Below are 26,275 nucleotides of genomic sequence, written 5' to 3'. Positions count from 1 at the left end.
GCCAGCTAATACTAGGATTCCCATTTTCACCCTTGATGTTAGTGGAGGCCATATTGAAATTTCCCAAACTCACTGCAAATTCTTCTTTGAGGACATTTCTTAGGCAATATATCTTCCTGGAGCTTCAAATTGACGACCAAGTCAATGCCAATAGCCCGTTCCAATATTTCTCGAGAACACAAACAATCAAGCCAAATCTGAGCACATATCATAAAGGGTATGAGTACTAGAGAGAATATGATATTTTCTTACTACTAGACAGAGAGAGAAAGTGACATTAATGTAATACTGGTTGGTCACCTAATTTGGGTTGGAGAAAAACATCAAAGAAATATATCATCTGCTCAGAAGAGAATCAAAGAGAACAAAAGTAGTCCTTGGTGATTGGTGTATTTAATGACTGAAAAATCTGATTGAGAGTACAATACAACACAAGCTTCCACTTCTTGACTCTAAGTTTCTACACCACATTCTAACTCCTGCATTTTATTAATCTACATCAACCACATACTCAATTCAATCCAACTTCAAGTATAATGCTCCTTCTCCATATATTTACAATAACAACCCAACGGCTTCACCATTCAACCCAATCACACAATTGTAAACTCAACCACATTTTACACTTCACACAATAGCTATGTAATCTTGGCTTAGAATCAAGATAAGGCCCATGAGTCACTTGGAAGTCTCAATAATAAGTTCATTTCAAGAGAGGCTAAGCTTCTTGGTGAGGTTTCATGGTGTCAAAGCATGAGAATTGTGGTCTAATGCTTGTCCACTACATTTCCTACATTAAAAGTAAAGTAGAACCATAAATGAAGGCAATTCAGATGAAGAAAAATAGGGAAAATCTAAGGGAACACAGGTAAAACCAAAACTAAGTTTACCTAGTATTTACACTTCAGACAGTTATATACAAATGGCTAGATGAAAACTGATTTTGACGAGAAGTTTATTATGTATGTCTCGATTTTTCAGTACTCTAGCATGTCACAAAATTATAGATGTAACTAAATTGAATTTACATAAGAAAGGGAAAGAACAGGGGCTGATTAGAGGCTAGAAATTGGAATGCTAAGAACATAAACATATTGAAAACTAGGTAACATAAGTATCCTCTGCATAAGAACATAAACATATACAACTTATGACACAAAAGAAAGATATGAAAATCAATTCAACTAAGATGAGAAGCTCAAATAACAAGAATCTTGGCAGCATATAAATTTCTGACACTAGCAACTACAACTAACAAAAAGACAACACTAGATTGTTAAAATTGTTAAAATTGTTAAAATATGATAAAAGATAAAGCCGATGACATAATTTAATAAAAAAAATAATGAAACATATGCTTCCTACGAACTAATGCGAAGATTGCCTCCCTATAGGTAAAGCATAGATCCACCTCTCAATTATGAAACCAAGACAAGTAATAGAGGGAATTATTACCGAAAACTATAAAAACACATACAATGATTCAGGGCTAAGAGCGAAACAACAATTAGAACTAAAAATAGTTCACTCGTTATGCATTATGAACAAATGTTACATAAAGCAAAACGAAATTATAAGGAATAGAATAATTCACTGTTAAAATAATAAACAAAAAAGACATTAATTTGAAAGCAACAAGGACAATTATATATTTCCATCTTCATTGAAATTACAAAGAATATTTCACCTCAGGTGAACAGGGGGTGGGGATTATGGCTTGTATTGCATTAGAGATCAAATATAATGTCGCATAAAAACCAAAAATAATGTTAGATGTCCTTTACAGAACAAAAATAATAATTATAATTTAATAAGAAAGCATCAATATGATATTTTTCATTTATAAGAGGTCATTTGATATATATATTTATATATATATATATATATATATATTTAAGTGAAGACCATTTGTCTGAAAACATATAAGAATACAATTTCAACAGTCTAAGAACCTTATAGAAAGATGTTTGTTTACTTTCAGGTTTCAAACCCTCAAGTACTTTTCTCTAATTAAAGTAAGGATGACTTTGTTAGCATCAAATGCTCTAAATGTGGGGCACAAGAGATTTTAGCAAATTACAAGGAAAAATAATCCCTCTATTATTACAAAAGTATAAAATGAGAATGAGGAAGACCCAATAATTGCCTTCTTTATCCAAGAGTATATCCCACATTTGAACCTTCCATCTATCCTCACCGAGGTACAGATCCAAGTGTAGCACGGTAGACATTTGAACCACCAAAATGAATATAAATTAGAATCAAAATTAAATCAAACCCAAATAAAATGTTCACGCAGGTATTTAGTGAGTAAAGCTTCAATATTTCTACATAACACAACACCCAATGTTCAAGGTACAATTAGAACTGAAATAAAAATTTCCAGGTGATTGAGTACCAGCCAAAGGTCTAGACACTATACCAAATATGACATTATAAATTATCCAGTTACATATACATAAAGTAATTAGGCCATGCTAAGATAGTTAAGAATAAAATGTTATTAATATGAGAAAAGGGTGTTACCTACGCACACAAGAAGCATGAAAGAGATTCAAACCATGCCAAGAAATATAAGTAACTTAACTCCTGTAAATCTCACAGATAATAGTTTTTAATAGAAATCCAAAATGATAAACTATAAATCAGTTACACATCAAATAGGGTAATGGACATGCCCAACTATCCCACCATTGTATCTTTCCCATCTTTATTACTGAGTAGCAGTTCAACTGTTGGTGTGGCTTCACCATGTCACAACACATGAGGATTTATTGTTTAAGAGGAATCCATCATATTCTCATCCTATCCTTCTCTAGCTTTGTTGATCAATGATTACCTAGTAAAAAGCCCTAGTTTTGTGTCCGTAAGACATGAGATACAAGGAACCTCATCCATGGGCTCAAAAGACGGTACGATGTATTTTAGTAAATAGAGACCCACGGCCACCACCGCTGCTCCCTTTGGAAACCCACGAAGATTAAGTAGATTTGGAACAACATCAACAAATTAAAACCCAGATAAAAAAGAAAACTGCATCTAACTAACGCTTGGAGAGAGAATAACCTTGGCAAGATTAATACAAAAGCACTATATCGGTACTCGGGGGTGGAAGCTGTCTGGCCACATCATCGTGGGTCTAGATGCTTGAAGAGCAGCGAATGAAATAGAAGCGGAAGACTTCGAAGACCATAAAATGGCAAGAAGAAGATGATTTGGAAATAAGGGTTTGGAAATCTTACCTTGGGGAAGTTCGAATATGTCGCGGTGAGTGGAAGGAGAGACGGAGAGGGCACTACAAGAAACAGGGTCTTTCCCGGCATGGGTTGTGCTCGAGGTGAGGTGGCGGTGGCGTGGTGGGGTTGCGGGCGACGGACTATGCTTACCGGCGTGGGTTGTGCTCGAGAAGGAAGAGTTGGGGAGAGAGAAGGGGAGGGAGGAGGCGGGGGAATTAGGGCTAGAGGGAAATGACAAGGGAGGACGAGCGGGCATTGCAATTTTATTAGCTTTTTGCGGCGTCTCCATATCGCCGCAAATGCCTAAACCTCGCCAGAAATATGAAAAAGTCATTATCAACGAAAACAATATCGCTCCATCGCGGCAGTTTCAAATTTCGTGCTGAATTCAACGACAAAATTTAAAATCGCCGCAAATCAGTAGTATTCATCGCTTTTTTTTTGGAAAATTTTATAATCGCTGGAAATAATCTTTTTTGGCAATTTTTAAACATAAAAATCGCTACAAATAACCACTTTCACAATCGCAGCGATTAACTAAGCGTCGAAAAAAAAAAATTTTAATATTCCGACGAATTTTTCATCTCAAAAATTGAAAAGTCGTTGTAAAAGACCAATTTTGTATTTGCGGCAATTTTGCCCGTTGTAAAAAGTATAAAAATCGCTGCAAAAGACCATTTTCCAACTTAATGTAAAAAAACCTGTGACGACGTGAAAAATCGCTGCGAATAATTGCTTTTTACGGCGATTTTATTTGCAACAGACATAAAATCGCCACGAAAAGCTTTATTTCTTGTACATTAATTACATATCAAATATATAATGTTCAATACAACATAAAAAAGTAGAATAATAACTAAAAATATCATTGGGTCCTTAGTATATCAACATCATATTGTAACATTTTAATAAATCCTTCCAGATCTCTAAGCTCTCCATAATGGGCTCAACGAACTCCACAAACAGAGCTCGTACCTGATCCAAAGTAGCCCAGGAGGCTGTCTCTCAACGGCAGCAGCACTACTAGAAGCTGGATCTATGGAAGGATCACTAGGCTGTTCTGGTGCAGTCTTCCGCAAGTGCCCCTTGCTTTTGCTAAATGTGATCTTGTTAAGAGGCCCCATCTGTCGCGACCTTCGCTTAGTGTTCGACATTGTAACCCCTGATGGCTATGCTTCAAACATGACAAGATGTGTTCGAACACATGATTGGAAGATAACTAGCCTTAAAAGTCATGACTGTCATGTATTTCTGCAGTGTCTGTTATTGGTTGGTGTCCGTGAAAAGCTTACTCGAGATGTTTGTCAGCTTCATAGAATTAGGGAGATTTTTCAGAGACATTTGTAGTAGAACGTTGAAAGTTGATGCATTGTTAAAAATGGAAGCTGACATTGCAGTAATATTGTGCAAATTGGAGAGCTTGTACTCGCCTTCATTCTTTGATGTAATGGTTCATTTGCCAGTGCACCTACCTTGTAAGGCTTAGTCACTGGCCCAGTTCAGTATAGATGGATGTATCCTATTGAACGGTTTTTGGGAAAACTTGAGCGATCTGTGGGGAATAAAGCTCGTCCAGAAGGTTCGATTGCAGAGTCATATATTGATAATGAGTGTCATACCTTTTGTTCAATGTATTTTTGTAGGGCTGATACTAGATTTACAAGACCAGACTGAAATTATGAAGGTGGGCGAGAGATGGGAGTCTCATCGATATTTACTGTATTTTCCCAGACCGTGCGTCTCATAGGCGCACAAGGGGGCTACGATCTATGTGGGCGAGAGTTTGAAAGAGCTCGATGGTATGTCTTGAATAACTGCGCAGAGATTGATCACTACTTGAGGTTAGTGATGATCATCTAAATCAATATTATCTTTAAGTTTATACATAATAATATAATATAACTTCATACAAATTAAACATTCACATGAACATGCACAATGAACATACACAACTACTTCGCTCAAATGGTGTAACTGACGTAGAAAAGACGCACGAAGAGGAATTTACTTCGTGGTTTGAACATACGGTATTACTGTTAAGCCCCCATTTTATAATACGAATTTCATACCACTAAATTCTACTTTTTTCTATATAATAATATTTATTGATATAGGTTGTATTGAAATATGGTGAAAATTCAGAAGAAATCTCACCAGAACTGTATGCTCTAGCATATAGTTCGTCTAGGCGGACTATCCAGTACTCAGAATGTTTGGTGCGTGGATATAGATTTCACACAACTGATAGAGAACGATATAGGAAAACTCAAAATTCTGGGGTCGTAGTCGAAGGAAGCCATGGGGATGATAACATTGACTTCTACGGAATTGTGGAAGATATCATAGTGTTCAAGTACGTGGGGGGATATATGGTCTGGTTGTTTAAATGTAATTGGTGGGATGCTTCAAATCCTAGGTTGGGAATGCGTAACGATGATTATTTTGTGAGTGTCAATACATCTCGCACATGATATGAGGATGATCCTTTCGTTCTCACTTGCCAAGCAAATCAATTTTTTTATTTAGATGATCAGGAGTACGGAAACCCATGGCGGGTAGTGGAGAAGTTTGCACCAAGAAATGTATATGATTACATTCCAGAGGCAGACGAACCACATGAAGAAGTTGATAGTCCAGCAAATGAAGAAGCATATCAAGAAAATGAAGTAGGCATCAATCTATTTGTTGATCTAAGCCAATATGATATGGTCCCATTGTGTAGAGAAGATGTTCAACCTGAAGTAATTGAGGGTAAAAAATCGGAAGAAGATGAATCAACTGAAGTGTCTAGTAAGGATGAGGGCGACTGGTCCAGCAAAGCGGATAGTGAATGAATTTCAAACATGAATTTTTGTAAGTAATATTAACATATATAAGTTATGATAACGTTTGTTTGAATAATAATTTGTTACAATTTCAAATAGAAATGTCTCCCAAACGCAAAGCAACAGGTGTGCCATCCCCATCCATTACTGACTCCCTGCATGGTTCACCTGTAATAAATAGTGAGCCAACATCATCAGGCCCAGAACAAAGTATTTTATCAAATTAAATATCATATTTCATTCTCAATTTAAGTAATATATCTTTAAAATAAATTAATTTAATTAAAAAGTTATGCTTTAATTACTGTATATATAGCTGTTGTAAGCAAGCGCAAAGGTAGAGGCATTACGAGGGGTGTCTACATAGAGAAAGTAAGAAAAATTGATAAAATCAAGGTTGATATTCCTGATGATCACACCGGTGGCTCCGGAGATTTGGCAGCGTGGTTTGCTTCTTATGTTGGTACACTTACTTGCATGTATGCACCGATTGCTACATCATCTTGGTCTAAAGTTTTCAAAAATGTGAAAGACCACATAAAAACTGTTGTTTGGTAATAGGCTACATCTCAAGCAACTAAGTATATAACATATTACTTTCAAGTTACTTTGTATTTATACTAATTGTTTATAATTTTTGAAATAATGAGTTTGAGCTTAATTTTGGCCAAAGAGAGGATCGATTAACTGTTGAGGAACTGATGTCAAATGTATTTCGGAGGTACAAAGGTCGATGCCATGCACATTATAAGAAGTTTAGTACTACAATAGAGGCGCGCCAAAATCCATTCCAAGCAATTCCACCAAATGAATTGGAGGAAGTTTGTGATATGTTTGAAGATCCTGCTTATCAGGTAATATCGCTTCTATATTTTTTTAATAGTATATCACAAATGTATTAAACATATAGGCTAATATTTTTTTTAACAACGGAGTACTGTGAACAAAGCAAATAGATCAAATTTAAAGATAAATCATCATGCAGGTTCTCGATCTTTCCATCGTTCGTTTAACAAAATGGTAAGTTATTTTAGTGCCCGTAAAATATTAACATATAATACACATTTTCTGATTTAAGTTCTAATATAAATTTTCCTTTTGCAGAAAGAAGAAAGTCCCATTGACTATGATTTGACCCAATTGTATGCTAAAACTTATAAAAATCGTGATGATGTTTGGGTCAGTCCCGAAACAGAGGCAAATTATGTAAGTTTTTTTAATTCCATTGTCAAATAATATTTTTGTTACTTATACTAACTTTAATGTTTTTGCTTTTGTAAGACAAGATGATATCTCTTAAGGAAACTGTTGCAGATCCATCTGATGCATCATCTGTCAACAATGCTCAGATCTTTTCTCAAGTTCTTGGATCATGTTTTGGATATTTGAGGGGCTTAGGATGTTGCGTAAAACAATCCTCATCATCATCATCATCCTATTCTCGAGTTAGATTGAATGACAACAAGACTAAGGAATTGGAGGAAGCAACACTTGAGATAGAACGATTGAGGTCCAAGGAAAAAGAGTTGTTGGCCCGATTAGATTAAGCAGCAGATTTGGAGGCGAGATTAGAAGCGAGGATGCAGTTGAATAACCAAAAAATATTTGAACAATTCCAGTTAATAATCTCCCAAAACTCTATGCCACCACCATAGTCTTCAAATTTATCTTTTCTTTCATTGCATTTATGTTATAATATTCCAAAACATTTGAACAATTGATGTTTGAATTACAAATTGTGTAATATTAGTATGGTATTTTTAATTAAATTATGATTTGTATGATTAATATAGTTTGAACGGTAAATAACCAGTTCGAACGGTAAATTATCATTTGTAATTACATTCAAACCAAAACAGACTCATTCGAAGAAAAACTAACCCATTCGAACGACAAAAGAGAAATACGGATGTTCGAACAATAAATTATTTGTTTGAACAACAGTTATGTGCAAAACCCCATTCGAACGGATATAATTTCCGAAAATAAAATTTCTGTTCGAACAGACATAATTCTTGTTCGAACACAAATCGTTTGAAAAATTTATTAATTCGAACGAATAAAATCTGTTTGAACACTCCGTTCGTTCGAACATGATCAAATATGGACATTAGTTCGAATGAATATTTCATATTGTTCAAATGGACATCTCAGTTCGAACGGATAAATATTTCATTCGAACAATATATTGAGACGAAATCGATTCATCTAAAAAAAATTATCCGTTTGAACGGTTTCAACTGGATCTGCCCAATTTCGTCTCTAAAAATGATTTTTTGAGACGAAATTTGATTTTCATCTCTAAAAACTTTTTGAGACTGTCTTTTCGAGACAAATTTGAGACGTAATTTTTTCATCTCCAAATATAATTTTGGACGAAAATTGTGTTTTTTGAGACAAAATTTTTTGTCTCAAAAAACACAATCTCTTGTAGTGTTGATATATATCGCCTTTGTTTTGGGTACAAAATTTCACATGTTCCATTCCTCTCATTCCTACCCATTACCTTTTCTTTTAATTATTGCGAATATTAATGTAATTGAGCGTTTGTTTGTGGCATCTCAGGCCCTCTTGAACTACTGTTTTAGTTTAATGAAAATTTGCTAATAAGTATTGAATAAAGTCCCATAGACCCACATAGACGTTTGACAAAATGATTCTATTAAATAGACTTTTCATTGAGACTTGGTTACATATGATTTTTCATAAGAATACAGAGTAGTGTACCAGACTTTATAGAGAGCAATTTCCTAACAACTATTACAATGTAATTGGTCCACTTCAACATTTCCGTTATGGGATTATTCCTTCTAGATGATTATGTCAGCTAGTGAAGCACTCATGCGAGGGTGTGTGTTGGTGAGAATCCCTCTACAATCAAGTTGTTGGTCCTGCTTTGGGTCATCACATTTTTCTGTCTTGACATTCCCCTGCAATGCAAGTGGTACTTGAGTGAGAGTTAGGCTGGATCGGAGTTGAGAAAACCGAGCTGAGGACAAAGACTATGTAAAAATGTTAGCAAGTTGATCTTTGGTAGAGATAAAAGAAATTTTAAGTGTTTTGGCAGCTACCCCATCTCTAACAAAATGATCACACCACAAAGTTGGTGCTTCAACAAGAAAAATACCAAGTTCTTGTAAGAGAGATTGCAGCCACAAAACTTTACACGAGGCATTTGCTATAGCCTTATACTCGGCCTCAATAGAGGACCGGGCTATAATGGGCTGCTTCTTATAGCCCAAAGAGATAAGGTGAGAACCAAAATAAATGCAATGCACTCCAGTAGACTTACGATCATCAGGGCACCCGATCCAATCAACATAAAAAAATGCACACAACTTTATGGAAGATGTTGTACCAAAATGAAGGCCAAGGTTTTTGGTGAGATTTAAATATCAAAGTATGCGTTTTACAGCTTGTCAGTGGGGTAGCCGTGGGTAATGCATGAACTGATAGAGTTTTTTAACAGCAAAAGCAATGTCTGGCCTAGTGAAAGCTAGATATTGGAGACTTCCTACGATGCTTCGATACATGTGAGGATCCTCAAAGGTGGATCTGTCAAGTGTAGTTAATTTAACAGATGCCGAGAGAGGAGTAGAGACAGGCTTAGATTGATGCATGTTTGTTCGAGTAAGCAGGTCAGCAATATATTTTGACTGTGAAAGATAAAGGCCAAAGGAGTTCCAAAACACTTCTATTCCTAAAAAATAATGTAAGTCTCCAAGGTGGTTGACATGAAAACATGAACATAAAGCAAGAATAAATTTAGATATCAACACAGAATTTGAACCCGTAACAACAATATCATCAACGTATATTAACACAAATAGGAACTCAGAGTTATTACGAAAGATAAATAAGGAATTGTTAGACTAAGAACCAAGGTGCTTGACATGAAAACCAAGCCCAAGGGGCTTGTTTCAAGCCATAGATAAATTTCTTTAACTTACAAACATGATGTGGGAGACCTGGATTGACAAACCCCAGAGGCTACTGCATGTACACTTCATCTTCAAGGTCTGCATGTAAGAACGCGTTTTGAATATCGAATTGTTGTAATGGCCATTTATGGGTGACGGCAAGGGAGAGGATGAGTCGGATGGTGACCGGTTTGACAACCGGACTGAATGTTTTAATGTAATTGAGCCCAGGCTATTGGTAAAATCCCTTGGCCACAAGGCGATCCTTGCGGTGCTCAAGAGAGCCATTAGCCCGGTTCTTCGATTTTAAGACCCATTTGGACCCAAGCAGATTATAGGAGGATGAAAAAGGGATTAAATCCCAAGTGTGGTTCTATAGAAAGGCAGCAAACTTGACAGCCATCGTTGCCCTCCATTCTGGAAACCGAGATGCCTCGGTGAAAGACGAAGGTTTGTTTGGAATAGATGGAGAGGACCCTCTCTCTCTAGAAACCAGACCCTCTCTCTAAAACTCGCTCGTTCGAATCCAGCTGGGGGGAAAGGGAGCTTTGGCTCCTTCTTCCTCTTCCTCTCCTCCCTCTCCTCTCCGGCCCTTCGTCTCCGGTAGTTTCGTCTGGTTTTTTTTGTTTTTTTTTTCAGGTTTTTGGCAGAATAAAGGGGGTAGCCGTTTTGAGCTCCCTCAGTGACCATCGTCTGACACGTGCACCACCGAGAGAAGCCTCACCCACCGATCTTGCGGTCGACCAGATTGGGAGCCAATTGGAGCGATGCGTTGCTCCGATGCAAGGTTTAAAGGAAACGCGTGGGGTTCTCAAACGACCGCGATTCTTCTTCCGTCGACGCCATGCGCGACAGCTCAGGACCCAACGATTCCGACAACGTCTTGACAGGCTGAACGACTCCTTTCCAGTGTGGTGCGTGTCATGCACGCGTCTTGCAAAATGGCATAACCATACGGGATGGAGAAGCCCAATGGCGAAGGGAGTCACCCCCACCGAACTGAGGAGGAGACCTTGTACGGTGTTTTCCATCGCATGGTGTCCACGATCTTCTTCCCTGACGACCAGCGCGAGCATGCTCCATTGCTGCACTGGATCAGAGCCTCTGTGGTGAATGCAGCCCTTGAGGTGGATGACAAAACTGAATGAGTTGATCTGCTGAGTACTTCACAAGTTGCTTCGATTCAAGAACATCTGCATGCAATTGGGGTAAATTTCATTTTTCCATCCTAATTTTTCCTACTTTTTGCATGTTGACCGACAAATACCATTGTAATCGTGTGTGTGTGTGTGTGTGTGTTCTACTTTTTCTAGTGGTTTGATGGTCGGCCATTTTAGTTTCATTTTCAAGTGAAAAAAATGTTGGATTTGCAAAGAACTTTGGAAAAATTAATGGGAAACATTGAGGCAGGGTTGAATCTGGTGCACGGTTATGCTTTTGAGGCCTAACAAGGTATAAACTTTTTTGTACTTTTCTTAATTGTGTTAAGCCCTTCTCTTAATTTTGGAATTTATGGTTCATTTTTCTTTTTGATCTTAGATTCGTTTGTAGGTTTTTCTTTTTGCAGGAGTTGTTCTGGACTGAAATGTTTTGGGGGAGGAGATTTTGGTCTTGAACAAGTGCTTTTATGCTTGAAGATTGTTGACTATCGAATATGTGGTGACCCTAATTCTATACTTTGTTTTGCCTTTATTTAGTTTATTGATGAAGGTAATGTGTAGTAATATGGTGCATAGTTAAAAGTTCTTTTTACTCCTCTGTGTGTTAGAAGAGTAAAATTGATTTAATTTTTTTAGTTGATGTAATTAATATTCACCAATTTATTTAGGATCATGTATTCTTAATATTAGGCCTGTGCAAAAAATTGACTGACCCGGCCCGTCCGTGATCACCGGCCCGACCCGACCCAACCCGACCCGAAAATACGGGTTTAACTCTTGGTCGGGTTCGACCCGTACAACCCGCTTATAAAATCTGCTGATGAAACCCTAGCCCCCTTCTCAATGACCGGAAGGTCTCGAAATTTACTGATTACTGTCTCTTTCTTATTTTTGAAGGAAAAATCAAATTCTTCTTCATTTTCTTTGGACTTATTTTGCAGCCGAAAATTACTTCTGAAAGCTGTCGTCAAAGTATTATCTACGAGAGATGTGTGGTCTAATTATACATGTTGCTTTTGTCCATTTGACTTTTCTCACAGCACGAACTGGTGGATGGGATGGATTCTCTCTTTTCTCCAATTTGCAATGGGTTGGTACTTCCTCTCCACTTTTCTCTTCCAAATAGACTTGGAAAACATTATAACCTAAATCCGAAGAATCAACCTGTCTTCTCTAACTTTCCTTCCTTACTTTCAATGGCTCGTTAAACACAATAAATGCATTGAATCCCTCGTAACAAAAACAAAGCTTTTGATCTGAAATATTATGGCTCTTGAACTTGCAACAGAATATGCTTGAAGAAAAAGGAGGGTTGAAGACGAAGAAAAAAAAAATCCCGGGTTGACCCAATCAAGAATATGCGGGTCAGATCGATTCTGTCCAACTGATCAAGAAGTGCGGGTCAGTTCGGGTCAGGCCCACATGTTGAACGGGTTGCTCGGGTTGTAGCCCTACTTGATATGTGCCACTTGACCTATTAAATGGTAAATCTTTTCAATTTAATATTTATCTTATGCTCTGGTCCAGAAGTATTGAAAAGCTCATCCTATGTAAACTGAGTATCAGTTTGTTACCAAGGATTTTCAATTAAGCCTTTTGAAGCATACCTTTGTGACTCTGCCTCGAGTGGATGTGTTTTATTTCATAAAATGAAGTTGGTGTTTCTGGGATTGTTACTTGTTTGGCTGTTAGTATATCCTCATTTTAATTCTGTTGTTCCTTTGAGCCCTTAATTGGCGACAAGATGTTTATTGGTTAGACATTTTCATGCACATATGTTTTCATCAGTTTCATACCCTTTTGGGATACATGTTTCTTGGATCTACATAACGTTTTTTCCCCGTTAAATGAGATCTGCATAAGCTCACAATATTGAAATATACTGGGATCCTACTTTTCATATTCATCTTTTTTAACTGGCCAATACTGTAACGTTAGTGATGATAGATGTCATCTGACCTTACTCTATCTTGCCATTCCAGGTGGAATCTTGAGTGGTTCTAGAAGGGAAAGATGTTTGTGGAAAGTGAGTGTGAAAAAATAGACTGACTTATGGAACTCTATATGAGGTGCGTTGGCTCATTTTTTTTCCCTTCTACTATTAGATGATCAGGAATAGACCTGGGATTGTATGGAATTTGATGATCAGGCTCTCAATAAGGACACCTTTACACCGATAATTTTCATAAAAAATTAGTGACTGCTTATGCATCCAACCCGAACTTCACAGCCAATGCCAACTAATACCATGGAGTTCATAGCATTGGCGGGTTCCATCAATGGTCACATTTCATCTTTGGAATGGCATAACTCTGTACTTGCCTATCCTGTTATAAGTTAGAAAGACCTCTTTGAGAGCCATTATCTTCAAATTAATCTTATTATTGATAATCGTTGATTGGACCCCAATCCTTTTGCTATGATAAGAAAGATTCCAGAGATTGATTGCCCAATAAAAGGAACAAAAATAATTTGGAAACTGCATTCAAAGGCTTATATTCTCATTTCAAGAATGTTGAATTTTCAGATATTCTAATAGAGTCAGAACAGAGACCGATCGGCTGGACAGTCTTGAACTTGATGATTTAGAGGTTCTTTCTATCTGCTCTGTTTCTGATTTATGTATGCCATTTGGAATAACTCCACTTTCAATTAGAATTGAGGTTCATTTTTCTTACGTTCTGCAGATGAATGAAGAAGAGAAGTAGTACAATCGGAGGCTAGGATCTAGACTTTATACCCTTCAGGTTAGGTTTTGTTTTGATGACCTATCAGTTTTAACCATCAAAACGGGTTTTTTGGACACAAGTATAGGCTAACATAATGATCAAAATCATCAGTGATACCATATTCAATCACTGGGTTTTCTTTTATTTTGTTGGGGATCCATCAAGCACTGCCAGCTTGCCAGTAAAAAACCTGAGGAGAAAACAGAGGACATGTTTTTTCCATTAATACTTGTAAAAGAAATTAATTCAAATGTCTGAAAATGGGTACTTTTAGTTCAAATAAAAAGTTTTAATTGTATTTTGACCCTGATTCCAATTATGTTGGCAAAGATTTGAGTCCATTAAATCTAAATTGTAATTCCATGGATGGGTTTTCAAGATAAGGAGAAAAGATTGTTTAGAAAATGAGAAATTTCCAAGGTGAATAGGGTTTCCCTCTGCAGATTCCACAATCAACTAATACTATTCCCATTAATCATAGTTACCTGGAAGAAGAGGGTGAGAGGTGGGTTTAGGTTCAGGTAACTTACCATGATAATTTAATTTAAAAAACAAAAAAAAAAAAAAGGAGAAAATTTAGTTTACTGTAGAGCAGTTCGATAGATGTTTAAGCAATTTGAATTGTAGAAGATCATATGGATAAAACTAAACACTTTGCTGGTCAAGTCACTTTATACATGTTAAAGGTGCACAATCTCTCTCATTTTTCTAATATTTCTAAATTTATGGAATTTGTTCTTTTAATTATTGATGGGGTTATTCTTTTTGTATATATTCTGTGTACAAGGGTTTTGCTGCCATGCACTTTTATTGAAATAAATACTATAGGTGATCCCCATGAAAATATACTACTTCCCATGCCTTGTTGCTTTCAAGTTCTCCATTTGCATTTTTGGGTTAGACCTCTTTACCTATGATCCTGCAGTTAATTGCCGTAATCCTGGGTTATCTTTGATGTTCACCTAGATTTCAAACCTAATAATATTTATGTAAAGAATGATTTTTATAAACTTGCTGATTTTCAATATGAAATTCTCATGACAAGAGCTTGCTAATTGAATGCAGAATTAATTTGTATGTTGTTCAATTTATGTAAATAATGTGTTTAATTAGGTGTTGTTTAGAATATGTCTTTGATCATGACACAGAATTATTAATTATGCCACAAGCCAGCTACATTGAACTAATTTTTTGTTAAACTTGCATTAAACGAATTTAGCAATATGATCAATTTGCAAAATCTGTATTAAATTATGATATATTTTGAACTAATTTTTTTAATCTATGCAAACATCTAGCCTTGTTTGAATTCAAAATCCACTTCAATTCATCTCAACTCATCTTATCTCATTATTACAACTTTCTCAAATTCTCACACAAAATATAATAAACAATTTAACTTTTTCAAATTCTAAAACAACTTTTTCAAATTTCTAGATAAAATATAATAAATTATTCAAATTTTATTTTACTATTTACAAACTATCTTAACTAATCTCAACTCGTATCTGAATCTAAACCACTTCTTAAGTGTTATGTGTTATAGTTTACTAACCTATCACTATTAAAAAATATTTGCTAAAATCTGTATTTTTATACATTAAATTATTCATTAATTAATTTCTTTTGTACAAGACTATATAATTTTTGTTAAAATAATTTTTATCCAACTAGATTTTGCAACCTTTCTAGTATATATATAACTAGCAATTCCGTGGACACTTGATTCAACCATTTTATAAGCAGAAATCGACAAAAAATCATGGATCGACAGCAATTGACACAACGTAGGTCACTCTTTGCAAATTATGAGCCAAAAGTGATATTTATAAAGAGAGGCTCTAAAAAAATTACACACAGATACGATTGCTACTGCAGGCCCATTTGTCAATAAGTTGTTTTATTCATTTGGTTCCTTATATATCAAGTCATTTTTGGGAGCCACTGTCCTCATCACTCCTGACCGTTAAAAAATAAAGAAAATATCTATTACATTTTAATTTTTATCATTTTTTTATCATCTTATAATATAATATTAAATAATAAATTTATAAGTAAAATATAAATAAAATATAAATAATTTTTAATCATCTAATATCATTATAAAATAATAAAAAAATAATAAAAATTAAGATGATGAATAATATTATACAAAAAAAAAAAAGAATTTTATAAAATATCAAATAGGTTATATGATCAGTTTGCTTGCCAAAAAGAGAGAGAGTTTAGAATGAAGATAAGAAATGCAAATAACTTTCTTTCTTTTTTCCTTTTTGGTCTCTAAAATAATTCCAAGAAAGTGAATTGTCGGATTCTCTCTCTCTCTCTCCTGAAACAGTGAAACTTGAAAGCATTCTTGAGACGTCGACCGTCCCTTTTCCTTTCTTGTGTCTATTTTGGATCAAAAGTGGAGCTCGTCGTCTTTCCTCCCTCCTGTCTTCGGTCTATCATAGACCTGCATTCAGAGATGAAGTACTACAGAAGAAATTATATAATATATATATATATATATGTATATAAAGTAGGTAGTGAAGAGATCAGTCTACAACTTCACACACAGAGAGATTCAAATAATTCGTTGTTTTTTTTTTTTTTGTTTTTCTTTGAACAAATTAATAATATTGAAGTTTATCTTAATCGTATGGATCAGAGACAGGTTTGATGACAAGTTGCTTGCAGAAGATATTGATGCCTCCTGAGTTCTACATCTCCACTGACAATACTCACATGCTCCACTTGTTTGCCGACATATATATATATATAGATATAGATATATTTGGAAAAAACTTCTTTATCCAATGATTGTTCTAGTTGACCGTTAGTTAAATTTATTTATTTATTTATTTATTTTTATAATTTAATAATTAAAAAAATGATTTTAAATATATTTGTATATATATATTTTTATTTTTAAAAAATATTTAAATGTATTAAAAAAATATGAAAAAAAAGCAAAAAAAAAAAAAAAAAAGTCTGGGCTGCAGTTACGCTCAGCAGTAAACGCTAGGCAGTAGAGTAGACTTGCCTTATATATATATATATGATCGCTCATCACATTTATCCAAGCAATTTATATATAGTATGTAAGAATATTACAATATTCTTCATGCGAGCTTGAAAAATAAACTAAAATTAGAAAAAAAAAAAAAAAACAACAACAGAAGTATTAAAGATATTTATCATAAAATTAAAATAAACTAAAAATAGCAAGAAGACCTAGAAATTCAAAACTACAAAATAAGATATGAACTAAGAAAAACAAATAGTGAGCAATTAAAATTAAAAATACAGAAATGCTTTCGGAGTCTAAAAAATGTCTCGAATGAGTTTGTTTTTATTTTTATTTTTAATGATTAAGAAAATATTTTTTAATATGTTGTAACTTTTTTATTTTTTTTAAAAGTGTTTATGATGATTAAAAAAATATATTAAAAAAAATAAAATATTATATTCGGTAAAATTATTCGAGTCACTTTTTCAATAGTTATAGCAGGACTTTTAAAAATAAGTTCAATTTAAAAAGAAAAACTCAGGCGGTGGGAAAAGATCATGATCATGAGTTGCTTGTAACATATTGTCCCTGCATGGGTACTGACGTTCTACTGATATTTCCTGCAGCAATATCTTAATATATAGACATATAGTTGGTTTGGTAGTACTGATTTATCCTAAAACCTGTGTAAAAAATCTAGCAGACATGTTAGCTCAGCTCAAATTATGTTAAGTCAAAATCAATAGACAAAAAGCTAAAAGTTTTTTGTAAGATTTTGAGTGTTGTACGTTTGATTTTGTCTTCGTATCCTTGTGGGTATGACATGGAAAAACATCAATATTATTGGTTTTCACACGAATGAGTGTGGGCTATGTGGAGTACCTGCGCCCCAATCTTAATTCCAAAGACGTTATGAGAACAATGATACTTTGATAAATATTAAGTAAAACCACAACGTAGCTAGGTACCTTTTGGACTAAGGGCCAATTACCACATTAACTCATGAAAGAATGGATTTGTTCACTTCAATGCTTAATTTGTGGCAAAGTTTGCCTCTAGACCACAAGTCAGCTACGCACCCAGCTTGTATTACTGCTTATAAATTATGCATATGCATATATACACCATAGTTTTTATGTATATGTTTCATAACAATAGTTACTTATAAGTCATGCGCTGATCGAATACTTTTCTTTTATTCACTACCTTTTTAAGAAATGTTTTAACCATAAAAATAGCTTACAAAGATAAACTCACAAATTGACTTAACTAGCTTGATGTGGTATGTTAGATTGTAAAGTTATTTTTATTAAAACATATATAGATCTAATATATCATATAAAACTATGTCAGTTGTGGGTTTACTTCTATGAGATTCTTTTGTAAATGTATAGCTTTTCTTTCTTTTCTTTTCTTTTTCTTTCTTTTCTTTTTTTCTTTTTTTTGTTCTGTTTGTTTCCTCCACGTGAAACTCTCCCTTAAATGCGGGGCTGTGCAAACCTCCAAAAATTCCGACTCGGTCCGACTTTTGCTCTGATTCCTACTTCGAAGGAGTCGAAGTGGTCGGAAATCGGAGTCAGAATTGGAACAGCTCCGAATAAGTAGACGGAGTCAGAGTCAGAGTTTGGAGCTCCAAACTTCGAACTCCGACTCTGATTTTTTTTTTAAAATCAAATGTAAAATGATGTCGTTTTACATCTAGATTTAAAACAAAAAAATTAAACAACGCCGTTCCACATAAATGTGGTCGTTTCATCACACGGGGTCCAAAACGCAGGACCCCCTTCCCTTCTTCCGTCTTCCTTCTTCTCTGAAGTCTAAACCTCTCGGATCTCCTCTGTGACTCACCGCCTCCATTCCCTCTCTATTGCCACCGTTGCCTCTTTGCGCCTCCGTAGTGCGTTGACTTCATTCCCCTTCACTTCTCAAGCCAGCCTCCGTTCAGCTTCAACCTCTGGTAAGTAGTTCAACTCTGAGCCCTAAATCAAGAAAATTTAATTTTATGTTTTCTTTTTTTCCATGTTGTTGGGTTGCCTAGAATTAGTTGTCTTGGGTCTAATTGTTGTATTTTTGTGAAGTTGTGTTGTAGTAAGGAAATGTGATAGAATTGAATATGGTTGATGCGTTGGACTATGCAAACCAGTATACATTCAATGGTTTGATAAAATGTGTAAGAGATGCTACTACTTCAAAAATCAAGACCACATGACCAACAGAACAAAGTTAGTAATATAAATTGTAGAATAGTAAACTAATAAACTAATATAATTAAAATTCAGTACTTTTTAATTTCTTTATAATAAACAAATATCCAAAAAGAGTAGCTACCTACTCTTTCTTCATGGCTGTATATAAGTCAGTATATAAATATATTGATTTGATCTTTAAATTACTTCGATTGATATAGTATTTCTCATATTTCTATATAAGAAATATTATTTTAATATCAAACAAATAAATTTTTCCCGAAAAAGCACCTCCTGGCTAGCTCCTGTTATTCTATGATCTATTTGATCTCTTGAAAAAGGATAAAAAGCATATAAGGTAATATAAGATGCTGCCTTATTGATTTGAAAAACGATTCATACATTTTTAGAGTATGCCAACGTCATTAGGCAGGATGGTTAAAAAAAAAATAAGGGAAAAAACAAAAAACCATGAGAGGTCAGAATGGTTTATGAAAAATTCAACATTAAATTGTTTGAACTTTGGTAGTGGAAAATTGAAATGCTGCATCATGTTCTCCGTCATTTTATTTTGGCCTAATTTGACCTGAAAAGTCAAGGCCATGCGTGCTTCTCTTGGTCCCTTCCAAACTGTCCAAATTAGTTAACCCAACCCTTAATGCTTTTCTTGGTCACCTTATTATCTTTGCTTATCAGTACCGTGGTGGACACAAGACACTCCATCTTAAATGAGTTGATGCATTTTAATGAATTGATGTCTCTTTTCATGTATGTTTGTTTATGTTTAGCTTCTAATTTATTTTTCTTCATCTTAAATAAGTTGATGCCTTTTAATATAGCCAAGTTATTTTTTAAACTAATTTTTTGCTTCTAATTTATTTTTTCAGCTTCTTTGATTGTGATATGGATCCTACACCTAGTGGAGACGATCGTCCACAAGGAGATGTGGCGGATACCAGTGCTATTGCTCCTACAACGGTGGGTACTTCCACCCCTAGAGCCATATCTAGGAAAGCTACATCTAGATCTAGAGTAGCTACATGTTGTGCGAGTAGTCGACTCCTAGTAGATATAGAGAATGAAGATATATTCAACGAAGAGGAGGAGATGCCCATTGAGCATGATCAACCACCACGGCCTTCTAAAAAATGGTCTTGGACATGGGAGCATTTCACCAAAATTCCTGGTGATCGTGCGAACCCACAAGCAAGATGTCACCACTGTAGGCAACTTTGTGGTTGCCATTCGAAGAAGTAAGGCGCCAATGTGTTACTAGCACATCTAAATGGTTGCCAATGATATAATATCGCAAAGGGATTGGTGGCCACTAATCAAACCAAACTCAGTTACAAAACTTTTACGGCCACTGATGGTACAAAGGCTAAGAAATTGGTTATCCCTAATACAGTGAGAAGATCTTGAGAGACATGCTTACAGAGATAATAATTACTGATGAGATGCCCTTTACCACAGTCGACAAAAGAGGCTTTTGAAAGTTTGTACAAACTATTAAGCCATGATTTCCCTTTCCATTATGATGTACGGTGATGCAAGATTGTATGAAGATGCATGCAAAGAAGAAGACGGAGATGAATAAGATGTTTATTACCACTGGCCAGGGAGTGCCATTTACAACTGACACATAGACGTCCATACAGAACATCTACTACATGTGTATCACAACACACTACATTGACAGTGAGTGGATTTTGAATAAAAGAATTATTGGTTTCAAAAAAATTGCGGATCATAAAGATGCAATCATTGAGGCAAAGATGGATGATTGTATAAAGGACCGAAAAATTTGAAAAGTGTTGTGTATTATAGTTGACAATGCTAGTGTCAATGACATAACAATTGATTGGTTCAAGCGGAATACGATGGTGAAAGATGATGGCATTCAGGCTCACGAGTTTATTTATATTCGATGTTGTGCTCATATCATCAACATCATAGTCGTTGAGGGGTTAAAAGAGGTTGATGATTCCATTATCAGAATCCGCAGCATTGTGCGATATGTAAGGGATTCCCCCCAAAGGCTTGTCAAGTTTAAGGCAATAACAGAAAATCTTTAGATTAGATATTCTAGTATGTTGTGCTTGGGCATTCAGATTGGTATGCTTTGTTAAAGGTGCTGCAATCATACCATAATTCTTCATGAACTTTTTGTAGTAACCTGTGAGGCCCAAAAACCCCTAAGGGACTTCAAATTGTTTGGCATAGACCACTCCAATATAGTTGATATCTTAGATGGATTAGCTTTCACCCTATCTCCTGATATTAAATGACCCAGATAGTCCATTTCTGCTACACCAAATAGACATTTTGATCTTTTGGAAAACAATTGGTGTTGTCTCAAAACATCCAAAAATTGCCTACTGCCTTGCATGCTTACAAAAATTATTGTTGTAAACTAATATATCATCAAAAAAGACAAGGAAAAATCTTCTTAAAAAAAAAGGTTTAAAAATATCATTCATCAAATCCTGAAATATGGCAGGAGCATTAGTGAGCCGAAATGACATCACTGAAAACTCATAATGGCCATCATGAGTTCTGAAGGTTGTCTTGGAAATGTCTTGCTGCCTAACTCTAATATGGCGATAACCAAACCTTAAGTCCAACTTCTAAAACACCTATGCCCTATGCAACTCATCCGAAAGCTCATCTATCATAGGAATGGGGAATTTGTCCTAAATGGTTTCCTGATTTAAGGCCCTATAGTCCACACACGTCCTCCAACTCCCATCAGCATTTCTCACTAACAACACATAAAATGAAAATGGACTTTGACTGGGCATAACTACCTCTAATTTCAATAAATCTTGCACTATTTTTTCTATCTCAATTTTCTGGTAATGATGATACCTGTAAGGCCTCGCTGAAATGGAAGATGTGCCCTTTTTCAAACTAATCTGGTCATCATTGCTTCTATTTGGTAGCAGTCTAGTAGGTTCTACAAATAAATCTTAGAATTGATCCAAAATTATCTTCATCACTTCACACTAATTCTGACTAGTCCTCTCTTCTACTCTCATGAATTAATTACAATAAGAACCTAGACTTCCTTCTCGATACAAACTTGAAGAATTGGTTGCCATCTTCCACTGTACTCTACCCAAAACACAACCCTTGTAAACTGATTTGCTAAACTTCATTATCATTAGTAGAAAGTCCCATACGATTGGTCCCGATGTCTTAAGCCAATGGATCCCTAAGACCATGTCACAACCTCCCAGTGTCAACAAGTGAAAAGACACTAGAAACTTGTTCCCTCGAATCTTAATACTGACCTGCTCACATTTTCCACAGCTCGAAAGCTTTTCACCATTGGCCACTTTCACTTGCAGTCTAGGCCTTTCCTCTACTTTCAAACTGGATATTCTAGTCACCAAGGGATCCCAAAAGTTATGGGTACTTCTTGAATCTACTAATATCACCACTGACTTAGATCCAATCATTCCCATCAATCTCATAGTATTAGAACCAGGAGAACTAGAAATAACATTTATTGATATTTCTAGGTTTTCCTCTTCTTCTACCATATCTTTTCCCAATTATTCTTGTTCACAACTACCATTTTGTGGCCCTTCTTCAACTATAGTTTCCTCTCCTTGTAAGAGATAAAATCTTGGAGTTATACAGATGTTTGGCTAGGATTCCACTTTTCCTTACAGCAGTAACAAAACATTTTCCTTCTCTTTTCATCCATTTGAGAAGAATATATTTTCTTCCCTTGAACAAAAGACTTCTGAAACTTCATGCCTACTTCCTCACTACCTCAATAGCCATTACTCTTTGCAGTCGAGACAACAGACCAACTCCAAATATATTCTTCTTGAAACTTAGCAAGGCCAAAAGCTGCATTTAAACTAATGGGATTGTGCATCCTCACTGGTAAACGAATTTCATCTCTCAATCCACTAAAAATTTCAGACTTCATATTCTCTCTTATATAGTTGAGAACAGAGTACCAAAAATGCTCAAGTCTACACAGTTATGATAGAAAGTATTTCATTTTCTTGCTTAAATACAAAGAATAATGTAGAAAAAAGAATAATTACGCTTAGCATACAAAACAGAAAAAATGGTGGTAAAACTACACCAATCTACAAAGAAAGTAAAATGTTGTTCAAAATAATGAAATGCAGTAATAAAAATATCAAATTTAGTACAAACCCATATTTTCCCCCCTTTATCTTCATTGGAAAACACTTGAGGGAGACCTAGTTTTTTTACCAATAGCAACAGCTTTCACAAAGGCGACCACTGGCTCAAGCAAAGCAATTAAAGGCAACTTATGAGTGTGGATCAAGTGTTTCAAATGAAGCATAGTACCATGATTGGCTATGCCCCGCACATTCCAAATTATAAGAATAGAGGTCATTAATATATAAGTTTTGTGTTAGACTACTTAAGAAATGCAAAATCGATGAAACATATTTAAAATAGAAATCTTTGATTTACAAAAAAAAATTACGAAAGTAAAATTCACTACCCGCATTACATCTACCTTATACTAAAAAAGAAATTTACAATTTAATATATCAAAACAAACCACATAATTAGTATGATAGCTTTTAATCTCTTGAGGTAATTGGCTCAAGTGGCTGTAAAGACCTTGTTCTTGGTGGTATGCTCCCTCTTTGTCTAAAGTTCAAATCCTCTTAAGTGCAAACAATTTCTAGAACTGGTGATCATACTGGAGAAACTTCCCCTTAAATTACCCAAAGTGCACTTACTGAAAACTCGTTGCCGAGAACCTGTACACCTCTGAAATTAGTCGGGATTTTGTTCTAAAACATGATTTGGTGCCAATAAAAAAAAAGTATGATAACTTTATTTTCACTAGAACTGTAGGATCGAAAGAGGAGTGCTCTGTAAAATACTCTAGCTACAAAGAGATTATACAAATAATTTCACAAATTGGCGTGTTTTAAGTGATCTATTAGATCTATATTATAATTAAAATAATTTTTACAATTTAATATATCAAATCAAGCTATATTCATTTATAAAATTATTTTTATATAATATTTTTGTGACGAGAATATTTTTTGGAGCAAAATCATACGCAGTGGCATGACTTTTTGCGGACGAGGGTCATTTACAGAAGTGCACAATTATACAGACAGCGCGTGTAGCTTTCGAAAGTACAAAAGGGCCGGGCTAGAACATATGAATTCAGCAGAAAAGGATTTTTCCCATTAAAGTTACTTTATAATTAAATTAATAAGAAACTCTAGCCTTTCACCCGTTAATTTAACTATTCTGATAGTCCATTGAAACCAACCATCTAATCCGAACGTCACAATATTACATTCAGAAAATGTCTCTGTCATGAGCTTTTCCCCAGTTTCCATCAGATGATGCAAAGTCCTCTCCTTTCTTGATCCCAACACAATTCATTCTTTGAAGCAACATCACTAACAACCTTTGAAGAACTAAATAGCTGCTGAGACTGTTTACAGTGAGCGATTGCTCCATCTATTGAACTCTCAAGCTGTGAGTCCATGCTGCAATTGAGCCTCTTGAGCAGCTGTAAATCATTAAATCCACTTGAACCGAATGAAAAGGATGAAGAACCAGAAGAAGATGTAGACGAAGACCATGACTTGGTGTCAGAACGCAGTTGAATAACCCCAGAAAAAGACCTCCTGTGGCTGCAAACAGTTCGATTCCCTAGCATCTCTCCATCAGTGCTCTTCATCCAAGTGGACGATATCTGGTATTTCTCCCTATCAAGTTTTCCGAATGGGTTTTTCTTGGGGACCTTCACAAACTTATTTAGACAATCCTTACCCCTTGAGGCAGTTTTTGCTTCTGGAGTGCATGCTGCCTTGGCACTGGATGATGCATCTGAACAACCAGATTTGCTGAACAAAGTCTTGAGATATGAACTTGAAGCCTTGAGTTTTTGACCTAGTGCAAATTGCTTGATTTGCTTGAGCTTCTTGGCCCAAGACTTCTTTGGATGACTGCCAATGAATTCTCTTTTTTCAATAGACCATTCTAAGAAGCACTCATCTGGGCTTACTTCACTACTAAACCGGCAAGACTGTGAGTCAAGTGGAGTACTGCTATTGGTAGAATCTGCAGTACTGGGGCCAGTACTAGCGATAAAAGGACTGCTATAGTACTTTTCTTCTAAGGCTTCTTCTGTTTTGGGTTCAATATCTGTGCTAGAGCTCTGAAGGATTTTTCGAACCATTTGTAAGCGAGTAGGGAGGTTAAGAGGAAGGAGTTTTCCCTTGTAGAAGAGCTCATCAGCTGGGGAAGTTGTGGATTCTCTCTCACGTGACATTGAAGTCATTTGGAACTCAAACTCTCTAGTTTGTGGTGGGGAACTGATGAAGTAACACAAGAAGTTGGAAGAAGAGCTCAGTTCCATATCAATATAGTCTTCATCTGCATGCAGGTTAACTGAAGGTTGGTTTGTGGCCATTTTATGCATGTGACAGCCGGCCCTTTCTCTCTCACTCTTTCTCTGTATTATGTGTTTAGAGAAGAGATGTGCTTATGGGGAGGTAAGCTTGGTGAAGGAAGAGGAGAGCAGGACATGATCATTTAAAGTGATCGAGGATGATGACATACATGGACGAGGCCAAGGCTGGCTGGGGCGAGAGGGGGCCCAAGGCTGTGATGACTAAAAATTAAAAAGGCAAAAAGGTCACGAATTTTTGCTGCCTCTTCTGCAATGGCACCCTCTGATCCCCCTCCCCAAAAAAGAAAGTTCCCTTCTGCTCCCCAAAAGAATTTGGCCCCCCCCCCCAGCAAATGTGCTTAGCTCCGTCCCTTGGATAGTGCCAAACTAGAATGATATATAGAATAAAATCCTATAGTCAGATATTTTTATTATTATGAATGCTTCCAAGTAGGAAAATTTAGGGAAAAGTAAAACTGTGGACCTTTAATTTGCCTGCCGAGCAAAAAAGGTTAAGCATATAGTTCATGAGCTAGTTGCTTTTGTTTCATCAGTTGTGTGATATCTTAAGTTCAGATGCATCAGCAGCAGCTGTGTAACCGACATGCATAATTTGGTCAGTCTAGCTAGCTACCTAATTAATTACTTATGAATAATGCTACTATGTCTTCTCAATTTGTTCCCTCATTTTGATCACTCGTATATTTATTTTTTTTTAATTTTTCTTAATGGTTAATGAAGTGATTATTAGTGTACGTATTTGTATTTTTTTTCTTTTCTAAAAATATTTAAACATGTTTAAC

General features: G+C 35.4%; 1 protein-coding gene and 1 long non-coding RNA gene across 2 annotated transcripts; both read right to left on the bottom strand.

Moving 5' to 3' along the window:
• Positions 1 to 2,027: 2,027 nt before the first annotated feature.
• Positions 2,028 to 3,531, bottom strand: LOC121266950. The gene is made up of 3 exons (XR_005940948.1): positions 3,243 to 3,531; positions 2,953 to 3,146; positions 2,028 to 2,316 (listed from the first exon to the last, which is right to left on the bottom strand). It is a non-coding gene; the product is annotated as an uncharacterized LOC121266950 (long non-coding RNA).
• Positions 3,532 to 24,224: 20,693 nt separating this feature from the next.
• Positions 24,225 to 25,831, bottom strand: LOC121266948 (probable membrane-associated kinase regulator 4). Its single transcript, XM_041170812.1, has one exon. It carries the CDS (start codon positions 25,500 to 25,502, stop codon positions 24,411 to 24,413), a length of 1,092 nt encoding a protein of 363 aa, XP_041026746.1. The 5' UTR covers positions 25,503 to 25,831; the 3' UTR covers positions 24,225 to 24,410.
• Positions 25,832 to 26,275: the final 444 nt, after the last annotated feature.

Source organism: Juglans microcarpa x Juglans regia, chromosome 5S, assembly GCF_004785595.1.
Source record: "Juglans microcarpa x Juglans regia isolate MS1-56 chromosome 5S, Jm3101_v1.0, whole genome shotgun sequence".
In the NCBI taxonomy this organism is placed as follows: Eukaryota; Viridiplantae; Streptophyta; class Magnoliopsida; order Fagales; family Juglandaceae; genus Juglans; species Juglans microcarpa x Juglans regia.
Note: the sequence above shows the minus strand (reverse complement) of the source record. Positions and strands in the feature narration are given on the sequence as shown.